The sequence below is a fragment of the Paroedura picta genome, chromosome 4 (assembly GCF_049243985.1).
Source record: "Paroedura picta isolate Pp20150507F chromosome 4, Ppicta_v3.0, whole genome shotgun sequence".
Lineage (NCBI taxonomy): Eukaryota > Metazoa > Chordata > Lepidosauria > Squamata > Gekkonidae > Paroedura > Paroedura picta.
Genome location: NC_135372.1, coordinates 102,305,410 through 102,326,413, shown reverse-complemented (window position 1 = coordinate 102,326,413; position 21,004 = coordinate 102,305,410). Strand labels below are relative to the sequence as shown.

General features: G+C 43.4%; 1 protein-coding gene across 3 annotated transcripts in view; it reads right to left on the bottom strand.

The window, feature by feature from the left end:
* The window catches only part of RASSF5 (Ras association domain family member 5), a 115,830-nt gene that overhangs the window by 69,778 nt on the left and 25,048 nt on the right, over nt 1–21,004 (bottom strand). For all 3 annotated transcript variants that reach the window (XM_077334806.1, XM_077334807.1, XM_077334808.1), the window contains one exon: nt 10,068–10,189. In XM_077334806.1, the coding sequence (XP_077190921.1) occupies nt 10,068–10,189 (122 nt within the window). The remainder of the gene's footprint in view (nt 1–10,067; nt 10,190–21,004) is intronic.

Genomic DNA, 21,004 nt, shown 5'->3' with positions numbered 1-21,004 from the left:
CACCTTTGTTTAATCTCTTCTGCTTCTGTGAGGTCCCTACCATTTTGGTCCCTTATCATACCCAATTTTGCATGAAACGTTCTCTTCATATCTCCAATTTTCTTGAAAAGATCTCTGGTCCTCCCCATTCTATTGTTTTCTTCTATTTGTTTGCACTGTTCATTTAAGAAGGCATTCTTATCTCTTCTAGCTTTTCTCTGGAATTCTGCATTCAGTTGGGTGTATCTTTCTCTTTCTCCCTTGCCTTTCACTTCCCTTCTCTCCTTAGCTATTTGTAAAGCTTCCTCAGACAGCCATTTTGATTTCTTGCATTTCTTTTTCTTTGGGATGGTTTTAGTTGCTACCTCTTGTACAATGTCGCGAACCTCCGTCCATAGTTCTTCAGGCACTCTGTCTATCAGATCTAATTCCTTAAATCTATTTGTCACCTCTACTGTGTATTCGTCGGGGATATGATTTAGTTCATACCTGAGTGGCCTAGTGCTTTCCCCTACTTTCTTCAATTTAAGCCTAAATTTTGCAACAAGAAGCTCATGATCTGAACCACAATCAGCTCCTGGTCTTGTTTTTATTGACTGGATAGAACTTTTCCATCTTTGGCTGCAGAGCACATAGTCAATCTGATTTCTGTGTTGACCGTCTGGTGATGTCCATGTGTAGAGTCGTCTCTTGGGTTGTTGGAAAAGAGTGTTTGCTATGACCATTGTATTCTCTTGACAAAATTCTACCAGCCTGTGCCCTGCTTCATTTTGTACTCCAAGGCCAAACCTGCCTGTTATCCTGGTTATCTTTTGGCTTCCTACTTTAGCATTCCAATCCCCCATGATGATAAGCACATCATTTTTTTGCGTTGCTTCTAGAAGGTGTTGTAGGGCTTCATAGAACTGATCAACTTCATCGTCTTCAGCAGCAGTGGTTGGGGCATAGACCTGGATCACTGTGATGTTGAATGGTTTGCCTTGGATTCGAACTGAGATCATTCTGTCATTTTGGAGATTGTATCCCAAGACTGCTTTTCCTACTCTCTTATTGATTATGAAGGCTACTCCATTTCTTCTGCGAGATTCTTGTCCACAGTAGTATACCTGATGGTCATCTGAATTAAATTCACCCATTCCTGTCCATTTTAGTTCACTGATTCCTAAAATGTCGATGTTCAGTCTTGTCATTTCTTGTTTGACGACGTCCAGCTTACCTTGATTCATGGATCTGACGTTCCAGGTTCCTATGGAATAAAAATCTTTACAGCATCGGACTGTCTTTTCGCCACCAGTTACTTCCACAACTGAGCGTCCTTTCGGCTTTGGCCCAGTCGCTTCATTCATTCTGGCGCTACTCGTACTAGCCGTCTGCTCATCCCCAGTAGCATATTGGACACCTTCCGACCTGAGGGGCTCATCTTCCGGCGTCATATCGTTATGCCTATTGGAACTGTCCATAGAGTTTTCATGGCAAAGATACTGGAGTGGTTTGCCATTTCCTTCTCCAGTGGATCACCTTTTGTCAGAGCTCTCAGCTATGACCTGTCCGTCTTGGGTGGCCCTGCACGGTATAGCTCATAGCTTCACTGAACTACGCAAGCCCCCTTGCCACAACAAGGCAGCGATCCTTGAAGGGGGCGATTGACAGCTAGTAGTATCTAAAATAGAGCCTCTTGTGGCGCAGAGTGGTAAGGCAGCGACATGCTGTCTGAATCTGTCTGCCCATGAGGTTGGGAGTTCAATCCCAGCAGTCAAGGTTGACTCAGCCTTCCATCCTTCCGAGGTCGGTAAAATGAGTACCCAGCTTGCTGGGGGGTAAACGGTAATGACTGGGGAAGGCACTGGCAAACCACCCCATATTGAGTCTGCCATGAAAACGCTAGAGGGCGTCACCCCAAGGGTCAGACATGACTCGGTGCTTGCACAGGGGATACCTTTACCTTTTACCTTTTAGTATCTAAAACAGGGGTAGTCAAATTGCGGCCCTCCAGATGTCCATGGACTACAATTCCCAGAAGCCCCTGCCAGCATTCGCTGGCAGGGGCTTCTGGGAATTGTAGTCCATGGACATCTGGAGGGCCGCAGTTTGACTACCCCTGATCTAAAAGGATAGCAAATGCCACAGAACTAGGTGTCTGGATTCCTTAGTTACTTTCTTCATTTGCTAAAGACTCACCCAAAGCCTTGGGCAAGTCACAGAAACATATGCAATTAAGTGAACATGTGTATAACTCTAGGAGTTGGGCTGAGGAAGTTTATACAACATTTGTAACCCAGAAGCAGGCAGTAGCAAGCCACACAGAACAGAACGCTTATGTAGATCAAGCTTTCTCAACCAGGGTTTCATGAAACCCTGGGGTTTCTTGATGGCCCTGGAAAGATCTCCTGAATGGGAGTTAATTTTTAATATATTTCTCAATTTTGTTAAATATTTATTTTGTGATATGACCATATATGGTCATGTCGATCTGCCCCCCCCCCCCAAATGGCAAATGATGGGCTGGGAAGGGGATGGGCCCTGGGTGTATGTGTACACAGCTATGCTTCCCAACCATATCCTGCATGATCATGCCACTTCTGAGGTTTTTCGAAGCCTGAAGAATGTTACAGGGGCTTCTCAATGGTAAAAAAGTTGAGAAAAGCTGACATAGATAAAGCAAAGCATACCAGGTCACGGTGGCCTATCTTGCAAGACGTTTTTGACAGGTGCACAGTAATAATATTCTGTCTGCTTGACTCCCAGCCAATGCTCTCTCTAATCTAGTGGCAGACTTTAACCAGTCACATTACAAAACAACTAAACTTTAATAATAAAATCTGAGATTTGGACAACATATAGTGGCACTGTATCAAATGCCCATACATACTACAGAAATGGGGTAGGGAGGTTGTTTGTGGCAGCTTTGTAAATAGATAATATAGCTATTTTCGGTCCCTGCCTGGAGCTCTGCCAAGACACCTTGCCATTGCATGATATGTTACATTTACAGGCATGCCTCGGTGAAGATTCAACTGCCTTCCAGCTCCCCCAAGTGCTGTTGCTGGGGAAAACACCAGCTCCATCTACCTCTTTCAGCATCTCCCAAGTCAAAAAGAAGTTAGCAAAAGCCAAGATCAGTTCCCTCTCATCATCACATGCCTGGTCCTTTATTTAGAATGATGATGATGATGATTCAGGTCTGAAGCAGCAGAACAAAGTTTATCTGAAGAAATGTGCTTGCACACAAAACCTTATATTTTGAATGAAATGCTGTTGGTCTTAAAGCGGCCACTGGACTCAAACTTTGTTCTTTTTTTTCTCTATTGATCTTGGAGATGGTCGTTCCTGTTACCATTTGACCAATGGGGAAACTGAGCTTGAAAGGGAGTGTAGCATGTTCAAGAGCAATTTAGCTCAACATTCATTTATTCAGGTATTTTTAAACCATGTTTCTCCACAAAAGAACCTAGTACAGCTAACAGAAATTTCCAAAACAAAGCCAAGGTCCAAGAACCTTTCAGAAGTTGCTTTTTGGCTCTTGCCTCTAGACATGCCTCTATCTGTGCGCAGTACCTGCAGGGAGAGCAGACATACAGCTACAGGAAGGATTCTGGTAAGGTCTTCCAGGTCTAACTACTGGGCCACACTTAGATTCAGCTATCCCTACATATCCCATAAAATATGCATACATCTAAACACAGAGACATACACAGCTTAATGTAAAGAACTTGCAATTCACTATTCAGCTATCCTTACTAATCTTTTCTCTTTGATTGAAATTTTACAGATATTAAAGCCTTTGACCCATTCCGGTCTGGCTTCTGAACTGGCCTGCAGTGATGGTCTGGATCAAGCAGTGCTGTCAGAAACTCAACTCCTCCAGGCCCATGTAGAGGGAGTTACAGAAGTCTAACCTGGAATTGACTGTTGCATGGATCGGTAACTCACTCTACATGGGCCTGGCCCTAGCCCTGTCCTTGATCCAAAAACTGCAATGAGTCCAGAATGCGGCACAGGTCCTCACAAGAGCATCTTGGAGGGCACACATGTGACCTATCCTTAGGCAACTATACTGGCTCCCAGTTGAATTCTGGACCAAGTTCAAGGCTATTCAAGGCTTCTGTGATTCTATTCGTGGTCTGGGTTCACCACACTTGAGGGATCACCTAACTGACTATGCCCTCTGAAGAGTGCTTTGCTCTGCCAATGCAAATTGGCTGGTGATCCTCAGACCTAGAGAAGTACATCTGACCCCAACCAGGGCTTTCTCAGTCTTGGCCCCTATCCGGTAAAATGAGCTCCCGGAAGAGCTGCAGGCCCCAGAGGAACTTCTCCAGTTCCAAAGGGCCTGCAAAATGGAGCTCTTCTGCCAGGGTTTTGGTTGGAGCCAGTGAATGATGGAAACAACAACATCATCGTATGGGCCCTCCCCTAAACTAACTGACCCCTTGAATGGGAGATGGAGAGGCAGAAATGAAATCTCATGACTGGCTTTAACTGTTTTATTGTGGATTATATATATTTTTGATAGTTATATATTGTGAACCATCCCAAGTTGGCAACCCTGAAGGGGCGGCATAGAAATAAAATAAAACAATAAATAAAGCACATCAGCATAACTCACAGTGATTCATGTCACTGAGAGGTCCCAAGCTCAAGCCTTTGGGATACCCTGAAAGGCAGTCATTTCCTCAAGTTCTCTTACATGAATTGACAAACTCAAGGCTTAGAAGACAGCTTACATTTTTAGCTAACCAAAGGTTCCTACAGCACACATGAAAGTCTATTTCATGCATAAAAGTCCATGGAAATAAAAATTGGGTATATGGATTAAAACTAGCAGTGCCCTGCATCCTCCCAGTTGATCCCCTTCTTGCCGTATCATCTGCAGTTAGAGCAACCTGCTCTGTCTCAGTTCAGATGGAGACATTCTTGGTGGGTCCATGGTGTACAATAGTTTGCTTGAAGGACAGCAGAGAGCCTCTTCACTCTTTGCTTTTTACAGGGCTTCTCTAAACAGTGTTCCAGTTTCGAGGGCCTTTGTAGAAGACAGCCCAGTTTATGGATGGTTGCAGCAGATGATTTTTGACATGGTTCAGATGGTTTTAATGCTGATGCAATTATCAAGCTACTGTTTTATTTTTATTGCAACTAGGTGTGTCATATGTAAACTGCCTTGATTCTATGAGAAAGGCATAGTAAAAAGTGCTTTCAATAAATGGTACACATGGTCCATATCTTTGTATCGGTATTTTTTATCTAGATTCTGGTCACTTTAAGTAGTTAATTATTTAGCTTGTACATTAGATAGAAGTAATAGAAAAAGGAAAGTGTTTTGAAGCAGTTTCCCACGCCAGAAGCAAATCCTGGAACAATTCTGGATGCAGATATGCAGGAGCTTATTGCTAAAAGGATGTGGCCTCATTCCTTGTCTGATAGAACACACAGCTGGGTTTGTCCAAGCCAAATAAGACCTGCTGATATATATATATATTTACCACTACAAGGCAACCAACCAGCGTTTGTTTAGTTAATATTAAACTTCTCAACTTAAATCGCTACTAATGTTTGCTTGTGAGCTCCAGAAATGGTCTTGGGGCATTTCTTTTTTTAACCTGTGCATAGAGATCTACATGCTGCCACTTTCTCTCATATAATCCGTTCGGACCACTTATGGATGCAGCACTAAAGTAATACTGTCAACATGGGGAAATTCATTTTTTGAGAAGGATTTCCTGAGGGAGAAGTCACATTCAGTTCAGACATCTAGGTCAAGTTTTCTTGCATGCAACAGTCAGGTGACCTACCTAGCTACCTATTACTGAAAACTACTAATGGCTGTAGGTTTTTTGCAGATTTATGGTCAGGATTTTGGACTGAAATTATCATTGGAAGAAAGCAATCAAATTGTACTCCGTTTCTTTGGAGTGAGTGTGACATCCAGGGCCATTTCGCACGGCTTCAAAATAGCACAATGGTTGCTAATTGGAAACGCTACTAATTTGCCATAACCCACGACGTCGTAGACAATCTGCAACAATCCTGAAACCGACCCGCAAAAAGCGCTTCGTTGTAGCGCTTTCAGGGGAATCCAGAAAAGTGGATTCACCCTCCGGATAGCGATACACTCCTGCAACCAATCTGCGACAATAGCGCTAAAGACCTGTGCGTTACCATTGTTGCGGGTTCTTCAAAGTCCCTCCTCCCGAGCCTTTCCTCCAAACTTCCGGCGAAGCGATCGCCATTTTTTTTTCTCCGAGCGAGCGGGGATAAACGCACCAGCGAGCCTCTTTCTGTTTAGAGGCTTCCCTGGCTTCAGTCCTTCACCTTTAGTCACTAAGCACAAACCACATAAAAGCCCGTTTGCTGAAATAAAGTCCCTTTATTTTTTACACATTAATTCAGCCGAAAATCAGGCCCGTGAGAGGGGGGGGGGGTTTATCACTCGAGGCAGCGTGGCAACGATCATACAATCAAACGACAGCTCACATTAGGCAGCTGGATGGGTCTCTCCGTTGCAACGAGTCTACCTAGATTCGTTGCTATGGGTCTGTTTTTTTTTTTAAAAAACCTTTCTTAAAGGGAAAGGGGCTGTTTGGGAGCATGCTAACGGCTGCCCATTGGCTGCTTGACGGCCAGGGGCGGGACGAGCTTGGCAATAGCGCTTCCTTTCTAGCGATTTCTGCCGAGACCGGAAGCCTGTGGGAAACGCTAAAAAACGCAACTGATTCCACTACAAAGGCAGGTATGCATAACGACGAATTCCACTATTTTAAATGGCGATTTTTCATTCCGCAAACAATTTGCAACAAAGATCCCCGTGCGAAAAGGCCCCCAGGTTAGGTTTCTCCTCTCCCTAAAAGCTACCAATGGGAGCGATGGAATGTTAGAGGGAGACCGTTAAGAAACTGAAGTTAAGAGATGGGGAAACAGTCGTTGAGCAGTCAGGGAGTTAGAGAGTTGGTTGTGTGGCCATTTTCAAACTGCTTTCATATTCAATTTCAGTAACTGGTTGTTAATGGGTTTTTCCTGTCATTTCAGACAGATCCATTTTGTTAACCAGAAGCTAGTGGGATTTATTTTCCTGTTCATACAAACCCATTTGCATCACGTTAGCCAAGTGTAGTTGAGCTGCTTTTAACGGAAACAGCTTTATTCTGTTTTCTACCCCTTTGCTTCTAGATTGTTGTGGTATACTGTTCAAAATGTTCATAGTGCTTCCTACAATTGCTTCTCCCCCCTCCCCCAGCCGCCCTTTCTTACTTCACATTATCCCTTGGAGATTTTTTAAATATATAAATATATTCTAGGTTGAGAACTGCACTGAAGCACTATATTGGTACAGTGCTACAATGCTCAACTTACATTCCAAAAATAAACTACAAGAAAGACTGCGCATCAAAAAATGGAAAAAAACAACCCTCTTTGAAATGGCCATAGCACTTCAGAAATGGCTCAGAAGGAAATTTGTTGTATGAAATTCCTATCCCTGTATCATTTTACTCAAAATTGGGCCAACAGCAAATATCACCCAGTTTAGAAATATGTGTCTTGTTGAGTGAATCTGTGGTGAAGAATAGCCCAAAGAGGATTGGAGGAGGGGGCGGTCAATTTGTAACAAAAGTTCCCAAATGCTGGAATAGGGAACAGTTCAAAAGTTCAATTGAAACAAATGTTGTAACCCTTACCTGACTTTCTTCAGTGTTATATTCAATTCAAACCATCAATAAAAGTTAACTCCTTGGTTCTTTAACTATGTGGTTTGGTTGTCTCAGTAAAAGGAAGCCCCCCCCTCCTCCCACACACACAAGTTATCAGTCTATATATAATTTAGCATGTGAATAATGGTAGCAGAATGTGAATGGAACTGTACTTGAGGACCCAACTCCAATAACTGTGCAGACTCTAAGTGAGGGGTGATTATTAAAGGGGACTGGGCTACTCTATCGATGTCTCTGTGAGTTAGAGACAGGACCCGGGATGTGAAATGGTCAAGGCTCTCTCTACCACTTAAAAGAGAAAAGAAGAGTAGCAACATGATGACCTGACCTACTTGTAACCCTGAACCTGTGGGGGAGAGGTTGTGGCAGGTTGTGTGAGTGAATGAGTGTCGCTTAAAGTGGTAGGAGTTGTGAGATACTAACTCATCATTTGGAGATGTTCTGGAGTGGGAAAGCATTGGTAAAATAGTATATACCCGTGTCTGTATGTGGGGGGGATAAGTTTTTGTGGCTAGAACCCTGCAGGGACACATTTCCATGGCAGACTGGGTCAACCACCTAAATGTGTCCCCCACAGGGACGCAGAAAGCGACAGACCAGCTTCGCTGCTGAAATGTGTCCCTCTTGGGGACACACTTAGTGGCGGAGCATACTGTTCCATTGCAATATACCATCAGCAGCCAGGTGCAGCCGCCACCTTGCAGAATGGCCCAGGGTGTCTGTTGTGAGGAAAAGAAAGGTAGGTGATTATAAGCTGCTTTGAGACTCCTGGTAGTGAAAAGCAGGGTACCAAAAAACCCAGCTCTTCCTCTTAAAAGAAAAGGAAGGAGGAGTGTTGTAGTAAAGGGATTTGCCCTACTGAGATAAATGTTTCAGGTAAAATATACTGAGGGGTTCAGTAACAAGAATGCCAGGCAATATGTCCTCCTGAGGTAAACCTATGGGAGAGAGGTTGCAGAGGGTGGTAGGCACTCTGTATGACTGAGAAGTGGCATCACAGGGGGCAATTCATTTCAGTCATAATGAAATCATTTCAGTTGTAACAGGACTGATCTCTAAGACAGTACTTCCTAATCTGTTCACAGCCCCATTTTTTCTTATATAAAGTGGATTTTCTTCTCAGAAATCACTCCCATCCAAAGAACTGTGAAAGGTATGATTTGGAGAACAAGAAAACTCATTCTTGTTGGCTGGTATCCCACTGATAATTCAGACTTAACTTCCCCTTCATTAACAAGCTTAGGTTTTTTTGCCCAAAATGATCTTTTCAACTCAGATTTTCAACTCAGCCTTATATTATTGTATTAGGCCCCCAAAACATTGAACACATCTGGAATGGAGTTTGCTTCACCCCTGGCTCTCATAATGTACCTTCCTCTGCAGGCAAGAACCTCCAAGACTAAGGGAAGAGAACGATCCAGACAGACATCAAGAAACATGTATATACTATTTTTAAAAGCCTGGCTCAAAAATTTCTGGGTCAGGAACTCTCAGAACTGCCTGCTGCTGAGCATTTTGGGTAAAACGGTAGTATCTCTGGTAAGTTACTGAACTCAGTCTAGCAAGAAACCACAGTGTGGATCTTTCACTTTCTGACTTCAGTGAGGCAAGCCAGACCAAACTGAAGCAGGAAGCCAACAATTGTGCTTTTGAGTGCTTTCAAACTGTTCCATGTCAAACCTGTTGGATGACTTTTCACTTTGGCTAAACTTATATAGTGAACTGGCAGATGTGAGTAGCTCCTCGGATTCTATCCATTAGAGGGCAGAAATGCTTTGCACTGGGATCTAAATACAGATAATCAGAACCAATTGTTAAAAAGTCCAATCGAATTATATTTGTGAGACTGAGTACAGGTGAAACTTACAGCCCCTCCCCCTCTTCCAAAAAAGCTGAAAAACATGAAATAAGACCAGGAGGCACAAGAGTCAGTATGGTAGGTTTTATCCTTCCTGCCTTTTAAGATGAATGCATGGCTATCAACCTGTTCCCAGATTAGCGTGCAAAGACACTGTATTCTGACTGACAGGGAAACTTGGCTCTTCACTTCAAAACCAAGTCCTCACGTTGTGGAACTATCTTCAGAGCAATATTCAACATTTCTCCAGATCCCACATTTATCCAACTTCTTTGAGGTGATAAGATGGAAGAACTTTAGAAGAGGAAGAATATCTTTTGGCATTGAACATACATAATGCCATCAGTTGGAGGCTCTTTGCAAATTCGCAGGTTGTGGATTCCAATAATTGTAAGAAAAGAATGCAACATTCTATCACTCCATACCCACAAACTTTCCCTGCTTTTTCAATCAGCTTCCAGCTAACTCCAAAACTCTTCAGTGCTTCTCGCTATCCCAAACAATCTGAGAGCACTGACAATTCCTACCTGGCAGTAGTTTGAGGTTAAGGTATTTTCTGGCGAAGGTTTGTTGCGGGTCTGACCTTCCTGCTGGCTGCAGTCCAGCTGGATGAGGCTTTTGCATTCCTGATGGCAGGTGTACTTGCAGTCTAGGCAAAAAGAACAAATGGAACAAAATGAGGGCAAGGGCTGAATACTGAAACGCCATGTTCTTCCCATCTGCGTTTCTGGGAGCTCCAATAACGGGGCAGAGAGACTAGAGATGGGACACTGCATCTAACATTAGAGACTTATTTACAGCCTGCCTTTCACACAGGGACTAAAGGCAGATTACATCTAGTGAGTCAGTGTAATCAACAAAATAGGACATTTAGTAACCAATGAGTTAGGGTTTTGGAATTTTGGAACCACCAGAAAGAACTGGTGCATTGCATAAATATTGACGCAAGTGGTGCAAAAATTACATAATTGAATCCAACTAACAGTAAACTATATTCAGTGTACAGACCACACTCTCCAATCACTTATCCAAGCACGTTTGTGAATTTACAGTAATCCCCAGGTTATATAAATTAGGTTTTCTAAATCATATACATGGAAATACCAAACGGAAGTGGAATCACCTCAAGAATATACCTTCAAAACCCGAGAGAGAGAGAGATCATGACAACCCACCTTTCACACACACTGTATTCAAGTACATGTGAAGAAGTCATTACTTGTGTCAAGTCACAGCTGACTTATGGTGACCCCAGCAAGGCGAGTGAGAGGCAGAGGTCCTTTGACATTGGGCTGCCTCTGCAATCTTCCTTGGCAGCCTCCCTTCCAAATACCGTCCCTGCTCAGCTCTCCCAAGATCTGATGAGATTAGGCTACACTGGGCTGCCTTCCCTCCCAATTATTACGGAGGGCTGTGCAAATAGGGCCTCTTATGATTCTTTTTGGTCCAAAATTGCTGCAGTGCAATTTTTCATCCTGGTCCATTTTTGCTGCTGTTTCCATTTTCCCCCTCTTTTACAATATTCATGCACAACTAATGCAAGATAATACAGGAAAATGTATTAACAAAATGTTGCAAGACAATAAAGACTCACAGTTTGGTTTCTGTAAGGGAGAAGCAAACACACTAAAAAATGGGGATTTTCAAATAAAATCAGCAGGGGGGGTGAAGTTGCACAGCTTCCCCAGCATTACACCACCTACCAATCATGATACCGAAAGTCATAACTGTCCTATACAGGAATCACCAAATAACTAACACATTGTGTGAATAATCATTTTTAAGAGGCTTTCACACACTTGCTTATTGCCATCACACTGAGAGCTGCAAGCAGATATATGGTTCCCAGGGGTAAAATGGTTCTACTAAGAAAGAATATAGGAAAATATAGAATAATCCAAGGCACAAATTAAAATTTTATTCCAGCATATGTGTTAAGGGTGCAAAGGGTGGATCTTCACATATCAGTTATTATATGGAGAGATATGTTTTTAAAGTCGGATCAAGAAGCCATGCAATGCAGGAAGTTAGTAGTAAAACACAATTATGTAAAATTCAGATCTTACCAAGCAAAATGCAGAAATTGTTTGTTCATTACACAGAAGTTGTTAATGCCTGCAATGACTCAAATGTCTTTGCTCAAGACAGGAGAGGAGGCAGTCTGAAACCATTACAGTTGTTTAATTGCTAGCATAATAGTGAAGAGGGATTTTTGTTCATTACATTTGAATCTTACATGATTACAATTCACCCTGCACTTCTTGCTTTTAAGAAGTCTGACATTTCACTTAAAAAAAAATCTCTCCATAAAATGACCACACAGTAAGAATCTGCTCACTGCACCTGAAGAAACCCATAAAAACCTCACGCTGTAGTTAGCTTTTAAGGATCCACAAGAGAAGATGAGCTCAGTTTTTATATCTCGCTTTTCACTACCCAAAGGAGTCCCAAAGCGGCTTACAAACACCTTTCCCTTCTTTTCCCCATAACAGACACCCTGCGAGGGAGGTGGTACCGAGAGAGCTCTAACAGAACTGCTATACAAGAACAGCTCTCAGAGAACTGTGACTGTTGGCCCTCCAGAGAAACTGGTTGGCCACTGTATGAGACAGGATATTGGATGAGACAGACTCTGTCATGTTCATTTTCTACGTTGGTCCAGTTTGTAGCCCTGCCCTGCTTCTCCTCCTCCTCTGTTCTACCTTCACTGGCCAGAAAGAGAATCAAAATAGTTTTATTGGCATAAAATTGCAAAGTGTAAAATGAAAATTTCAAACAATTCCTGATGTAGATTCCATCATAAAAAGATTTTCATTTAAAATTGCCAACAAGAACTTGGCTACTTTTACAATAATTGCTGAGTCCCTCACATTTAATATCATTTTAATCCAATGTTTCTGATCAACACAGCTGAATTTCAATTTCCTCAGATGGTTAGCTAAAGGGTGACGATGTGCATCAAACTTAGGACACACCAAAAGTATATGGTACAACGTGTCAGGGACACTACACCCATGCAAACAATATCTCTCCTGAGGAGGGATCTTCAGATATCTACCTCAAGTGAAATTTGAGGGAAAGATATTAAAGCGAGCTACTAAAAATGCTCTTCTTAATGGGTGTGTCTCCAGAATTTGGATATACATGGGCATGGATTTGTATGTTGAAGGAATATCCCAGAAACTGGGAGAACATACGCTGTTTTTAGAGGAACCTAAAACCAAGATGGTGGCGGTGTGAGAACAACTCATTAACGCCCTTCTGATAAGCCTCCAAAAAACCTCTAAAAGGCCTTTCTGCAGCTGCTTTGAAAGCAACAAATATGTTTTTGACCTTGGCTGCTGCCACACCGTCAGTTTGCTAATTGCAGTTATCTGCAGTTGCTGGTTATATTGCTGAACTGCTACAGCCTTATCGCTCTGTGGTCTGCAACACAGTCGACTCCCCCTGCTCCTTGAAACAACAGGACGCTGTTTTACCTAGGTCTTTACTTCTGTCATCTGTGGAGGAGCCGTTGTTTTGATCCCTTTGTCCTTGCAAGACCTTTTGTGGTCTCTGTGTGGACTTGTGTGGACCAGCAAGCCCGGTCATTCTTGTTTACTTGGACTGCCAATTCTCCCAGGGAGGACTTGAGTTTTCACCCAACTGCTGATGTCTGTTACCTTCTGGCTGCAAGTTTATCCCAAAAGACTACAGACTAAACAGGCTTCATCTACTGAGGGAATATGTACTATGACTACTGTGATTAGTTTGTTGCCAACTCTCTGTGATCCTGGACTTCTCTTTACTGCTGCTGCTGTTGCTGCTGCAACTTTGAGCTAAGCGCGTTGGAGCTGTGAACCAGAGGCGTGTTACTTGGCTGCTTGGTTGTTTTGCCACTTTGCTGCTCTATATTGTGGGGAGAACTCTATGAACTTGGAGGGGTACGGTAGAACGGACTGCTTCCTTTCTGGTTCTCCATTCAGCTTGTTTGCCTCTGTTATCCCAATTCAACTCACACGGAGAATATTTTAGTTTATTTTACCTCTCTATGGTATTTGCTGTATGATTTTGTGACATTGCATTAATTATTGACCTAAAGTAATTTATTAGCATTTAACAGTGATATTTAGTGCTGTTTTATTCAAATGCTGTTGTTTTATTCTCTTTTTAGGTACCTTATTTTATAGGCCCAGTTTGTGGCAGAACTATCTTTTTAAAATCATTATTATTATTAATTAGTAATTACAGTGTAGATTGCTAATTTTGCTGCCCTTCCCTAGTTCATTCTATGTTTATATGTTTCTATTAAACTGCATTTCTGTAGATTCATTTATATAGGCAGTTTATATAGGTAGTTAGCTAAACTTGATCTGTAGCTTTTAGGACTTGTATCAACCATGATTAGCAGTTAGTATGGGTGGTGCTAAGCGTGCTAGAGACACAGAAGATCTGGACACCCAGCCCTCCCAAAAACAAACAAAAATGGAAGATTTCTATTACGTTCCAACAAAGAATAGATTTACCCTCTTAGCACAAAATATTGCAGTCTCACTGGACAGTTCAGTAAGCCCTGGCCTGGATGGCACTGTCCCAGTCGAGTTGGATCCCAATGTTAAGGTCCCTTCTGATAAGTCACTACTAGGCATTGAACCTATATTGGGTGACTCAGTAAATGATAACTGTGAATTGATTCTAAGGCTGGTGGCAAGAACTGTTGACTCAATTTTAACAGGGATGAAGGATATTGATGCAAAACTTGGGCAAATAAGAACTTATTAACCATTCATGAACCCTCGGACAGGAATGTTTCAACTTGGAGTAAAGAAGTTAATGCCACCTCAAATTATTATAAGGAAACTAATACCAAAGAGCAACAGCAAAAATTAGTCTTTCAACGGACTAAAATCTATCAATTTTTGAATATAGAGATTTTCTCCCTCCCTGGCTGTCAAGTCACCAAATTAAAAAATACCTGACCCTGTTGCTAGGACTAAGTACTAATCAGATTGACTTGATCTCCCATGAAACTCCAAATATCTCATTGGTCAATTATCAGCCAATTTTCATCCTGATACAACCTTGACAGACACCTGGATCAAACTTCACATGAGCAAAGGCCGCTGAGCCAAGGTCACCCAGCTGTCTACATGTGGAGAAGTGGGGAATCAAACCCAGTTCTCCAGATTAGAGTCTGTCTCTATGAACCACTCCACCAAACTGTTTCTGGTTATCTTTTATGCAACACAGCTCCCTCTCTGGGAAAAGTACCAAGAGTCTTTGAGCATGGGAAGGTTTTGAGTAAAACCGGCTCCTTTGCTCTGCAGGCTGATTTTAACGATGCCAGACCAGGGCCTCCATTATATTTTTTGGTTTTTCTATTGTACACAAGATCAGCCAAAATCAAAGGGAGCTGCTAAACCCACAATGATTCCCATCATCACTATGGCGTTTTAGAAGGAGGGAGCAATGTCATGACGGTTAAAAGCTGCATTTCCAACAAACACTGATCAGAAGAAGACATCAACAGAACCCAGGCTAGGCATTTAAGTGTTGCTAGTGCATATATATGCGGCCTTCCAAATAATTTCTCAACAGCTAAACACACTGAAGTTGCACTGCTAAGCAAGACTCTCACTGTGAGCAGAGCTCTGCCCAACATACCATCCCCAGTAAAATTTCATAGTTGTACACTGCACTCAGCCAGCCAATATAAAGCATCTACCATTATCATGCCCGTGGCCTCAGCTGCCTTCACAATGTCATCAAAATTCATGACTGCAGAAATAAAACCTTTATTCCTTTTATGCTAAGAGACTGTGCTAAGGACTCAAATGGTTTGCAATTACAACACTGAGGATGCAACTGCTAGAAAGGAGGGAAGAGGTAGAGAAATCAATAAACCCAAAAAGCCTGCAAAGCACTGTAATTAAAAATGAAAATGTAAAGGCAGCTGGCTGCAGCATATGCAGGCCATTAAAGGAGGCTTTCAAGGGAATAGCAGGCCATTCGCTTCTCACACACAAGCGAGAACTGATCAAGATGGGGTAATCCGTTAATGTTATTGCGGCAGGTAGCACAGGATCTTTCAGACTGCAATGGGCACCCTTAAAAATGGATTGTGGTGGAAGAGACACAAATTGTCTCATTCAACGTGGTCCTTTAGCAGTAGGTGCACAACAGCGCAATGCTGAACTATTTTCCAAAGTAATAGCTCTTGGGCTACAGCGCTAAACATGGCAACAGAAATGGTGTCATAATTAGCTCAGTAGCACATAACATCAAGTGGGGGGGGGAATCAAATTCAGGTCATTAAATTGTTTATATCTACAATGCCCAAAGTGTGTCAAAGTAGAGAGAGAAGTGCGTATGCCCCTATTTGCCTTTCTCTCTCCCAGGGGCAGAAAAGAAGTAGTAAAGCACCCTGTAGGTTTTAGCCACACAGAAGAAAACAAAAGTCCAGTGTCACCTGTGAAGACTTTATTCCAGCATAAATGGTCAGAGCTGGAATGATGGTGGTCAGTCTTTAAAGTTGCTACTAGCCTCCTGTTTTTGTTTTCTGCTACAGACTAAACCAGCCACCCATCTGAAATACGCATGCAGTCAGTCAGTTTATGTGAACTTGACTAGAGGCTTAGAAACATCTGATTAGTCCTTGTCTCCCACCCCATGTGACTGTGCTGATGATCAAAGCAAAATGCTAGATCCATTTTTGTTTGGGGAATACTAGAGGGTTTCCCTTTCAAGAGTAAATGCTGTTCTATTGTTCATTAACATCTATAGCATCTTATAGGACAATGTAAGAAGAAGAGTTGGTTCTTAAGGCTGCTTTTCTCTACCCGAAGGAGTCTCAAAGCGGCTTATATTTGCCTTCCCTCTCCCCAAAACAGACACCCTGTGAGGTGGGTGAGGCTGAGAGAGCCCTGATATTACTGCTCAGTCAGAATAGCTTTATCAGTGCTGTGGTTAGCCCAAAGTCACCCAACTAGTTGCATGAGGCAGAAGCGCAGAATCAAATCTGGCTCGCCAAAGTAAAGTTGGCGCTCCTAACCACTACACCAAGAGGAGTAGAAAACAGAATTATAAATGTTCAATGCCTCTCTTTGAATCAATTACACATTGCTTCTCTTATTTTAGTTCTCTGTACTTTTTCTCTGTACTGTCACAATTTCACTTCCACAGCACTCTCCCCTCCCCCCCAACAGACCAAATATGAAACAATCCCATAGAGATTATTGGGAAGAATGGCTATAGCCTTGGGTGTCCTTTTTGTATTCCGTTCTTCTATAGCAGTGGTCCGCAACCTTTTTAAGGCTGCAGACTGGTGACGGCGAAGAGGGCGATCGGGCTGCAAGCTAATCGGCCGCTTTTGCGGCCGATTTGCTTGCGGCCTGGGAAGTTTCTTACTGCAGGGGGGGGTGGGGAGAGGGAGCCGCGGCCTGGTGCCAGGGCCTTCGTGGCCCAACACCGGGCTGCAGCCCAGTGGTTGGGGACCACCGTTCTATAGATTTTTTAGTTTTAGGTATGAATTTCCACTGATTATTTACAAATCAAAACAGTATATAATGCACAAAAACATCATCAATTCATGTCAAGAAAAGACTAATATTATAACTAAACACAAGAATCATCCCATTATCTGGCAGCTTGGTCTTGTTCCAGGCAGATGCGTAAATGAGGTGGAAAGGCAGGATATAAATATTTCAAATAAAGAAATGTAAGAGAGAGAAATGATTGCATCAACTGAACCACCAAGAAATCCTTTTAGAAGTTACATCTGATGTGGCCATCTCATATTCAGTCCAAATTATGCAGATAAGCAGACACACATGGAATTTATTTTATATCATGTGAAGTAGCTTAACCAGGGTCGAATCTGCACTTAGCTTTTTATCCTCTCACAGCCCAAATAAACCCCTCCCCTCTGTACTGTATTCGATTTCCATTTTGATTTTGGGCACTTTAAATTGTTCCTCTGCAACATCCATGATCAATCTGCAGTGACCCTACCTTTCCCCCGTGATATCCAGAAGTGGATATAAGTCGCTATAATTGAAGAACCGGCTTTTAAAGCTCCCAGTATAAGTGCAGATGTTCTGCTTTTTGCCAGATTAACTTCGTCCAATGCTGGCATAGCAAAGCAGTCTTCCCTGATAGCCCAGGGCATCAGTTCAAAGACTTCCTGGTTCCCAGTTGCAAAACTCCCCTCCCAAGACTTACTTTTGCCCTGTTTTAAAGTGACCCCACCAGAAGCCCCTCCCCATTCTCACCTTCCCCAATCAAGTGCAGAACACTTTGTTTCAATTCGAGGGATAGGAAGGAGGAAGACCTGGGTTCAAATTGGTCTGAATTCAGGAGGATCAACTAGGGAAAAACAAAGTAAGAGCAAAACCAGCCCTGGCTCCTTCTCTCATGGTAGGAATAGGGAGAACCTGCTAGGAATATATCCAGTTGTACCCCACTTCACTGTGGGCTTTGTCTCCACTTGTCTACTAAAAACACAAACAAAACAAAATGACGTTTTGATTGATAAATCCCCATGATGTTCTGATGGATAAATTGAAGGACTGCAATCTGGATTTTCAGATAGCTGGGGGTATAGGGAATTGGTTAGAGAACCGCACTCAAAGAGTTGTTGTCAGTGGTGTTTCATCAGACTGGAGGAAGGTGAGTAGTGGGGTACCTCAGGGCTCGGTGCTCAGCCCGGTACTTTTTAACATATTTATTAATGATGATGAAGAAGAAGAAGAGTTGGTTCTTATATGCTGCTTTTCCCTACCCGAAGGAGGCTCAAAGCGGCTTACAGTCGCCTTCCCATTCCTCTCCCCACAACAGACACCCTGTGAGGTGGGTGAGGCTGAGAGAGCCCTGATATCACTGCCCGGTCAGAACAGTTTTATCAGTGCTGTGGCGAGCCCAAGGTCACCCAGCTGGTTGCATGTGGGGGAGCGCAGAATCGAACCCGGCATGCCAGATTAGAAGTCCGCACTCCTAACCACTACACCAAACTGGCTCTCTAGCTCTAATGATCTAGATGAGGGGGTGGAAGGACTACTCATCAAGTTTGCAGATGACACCAAATTGGGAGGACTGGCAAATACTCCAGAATATAGAGACAGAGTTCAACGAGATCTGAACACAATGGAAAAATGGGCAAATGAGAACAAGATGCAATTTAATAAAGATAAGTGTAAAGTTCTGCATCTGGGTCAGAAAAATGAAAAGCATGCCAACTGGATGGGGGATACGCTTCTAGGTAACACTGTGTGTGAACGAAACCTTGGGGTACTTGTGGATTGTAAACTAAACATGAGCAGGCAGTGTGATGCAGCGGTAAAAAAGGTGAATGCCATTTTGGGCTGTATCAACAGGGGCATCACATCAAAATCACAAGATGTCATAGTCCCATTGTATACGGCACTGGTCAGACCACACCTGGAGTACTGTGTGCAGTTCTGGAGGCCTCACTTCAAGAAGGGCGTAGATAAGTATTTGAAAGGTTGTCATTTGGAGGAGGGCAGGATGCTGTTCCCATTGGCTGCAGAGGAAAGGATACGCAGTAATGGGTTTAAACTACAAGTACAACGATATAGGCTAGATATCAGGAAAATCTTTTTCACAGTCAGAGTAGTTCAGCAGTGGAATAGGCTGCCTAAGGAGGTGGTGAGCTCCCTCTCACTGGCAGTCTTCAAGCAAAGGTTGGATACACACTTTTCTATGATGCTTTAGGACAGTTGTCCCCAACCTGTGTGCCGCGGCCCGGTGCCGGGCCACGAAGGCCATGGCGCCGGGCCACGGCTCCCTCTCCCCGCCCCCCCTCCGCAGTAAAAAAAAACTTCCCAGGCCGCAAGCTTGCGGCCCGGGAAGCTTCTTACTGTGGGAGGGCGGGGAGAGGGAATCAGGGCCGGCCGCGCCCATGCGGGCGCGGCCCAATGCGCGGGTGCTGCCCGATGTGTGGGTGCGGCCCGCGGGCACAGCCCGCGGGCGTGGGCGATGCGTGTGCTTGGCCCGCGCGGGCCACGGGCCGTGCCCCGATGCCCTGCCGGTCCCCAACCTCAGAAAGGTTGGGGACCACTGCTTTAGGATGCTTTGGGCTGATCCTGCGTTGAGCAGGGCGTTGGACTAGATGGCCTGTATGGCCCCTTCCAACTCTGTGATTCTATGAAAACTGCACATCCCAGTACATATTCCAGATGGTGCCATGCACAGCAGAAACTGCCTTGACTGCTGAACATCAGTTCTGACCCATCCTGCCTTATTCTTCCCTGTTCTCTCACATTGTTTTGATGCAATCCCACACATTCAACATTTTATTAATAAAGGTGAAAACCACCAACATTGGAAAATTACACGTATATTATCCATCTCTGAGCCATCACACTGGAAAATCTATGTGTCTGATTGCCAAACAGAGTGGCTCATACAGAGGGAACAGCAAGACCGAGCCTAGTGAATGAGCTTAGCATCACTTGAACAGGCACCAATAAATTTCAAAAGTTGCCTGCCTGGAGAGTGATGCTTTGGGCCAGTCCACAGTTCTTCTCTACCCTGGGTTTGAGCGTCAGGCAACTCTGGGAGACTCAGATCTGAATCCCTGCTGTGCCACAGAAGCTTGCTAGGTGACCTTTGGCCAGTCACACATGCTCATCTTCTTGCTGCAAAGATATGATGATGGTGCATACAAGGAACAAAATCCAAATAGTGCCAGTAACCTTTAAAGCCAGCCCCCTGGCTGCTGCTAAGCCCAGAGCACCTGAACAATGAGGGAGGAATACTTCATATGTTGATCTTGAAAGCTATGGCTCCTTTCAGTAACATAAAGCAACCACTCCAGGAAATAGCTGTGAGCCAGAGATGCTGAAATCGTGCAGGGCAAAGGCATTAGCCACCTCAAGAGAGAGGGAGAGGTAATTTATCTTCCGACATTTACCCAACATAAGATGCTTATCATATTTGTATTTAGGGTGATTTTATTTAAATACGCTGCTGGGCAAGTACAATATGATCCTTCATTTAAATGAAGAAAAATCTGAGGTACTCAACAAGAAGCATGGTAATGCTTGTGCATGAACATCTAGACATAAGAGCAACTATTTAGATAAAGGATAATCTCCATCAAATTTTAGAGTTTACAGACTAAATCCACCTGCTGCTACGGCAGGGGACACCAAGACTGCATTTTGGAAACTGGGGCTTAGAGAACAATGTGAACAGCTTATACTGGACAAAATGAATAATGCAGAACTTAATTGAAAATGGCACAAGGCAGTATGCATGTGCAAGATGTCATCCTGCCATCCCATGTTATACCACAGATTTTGCACATTTGGATTCCCAAAGTGGTTGCCACTTTTGAACAAAGGAGAAATACATAGAAACATAGATCTGGAAGGTACCTCAAGGGTCATGTAGTTCACCCTCCCCTCCTCCCCAGCACAGTGCAGGAGATCCACAGCTATCCTTCACTCTCCAGTGACCCTGCTCT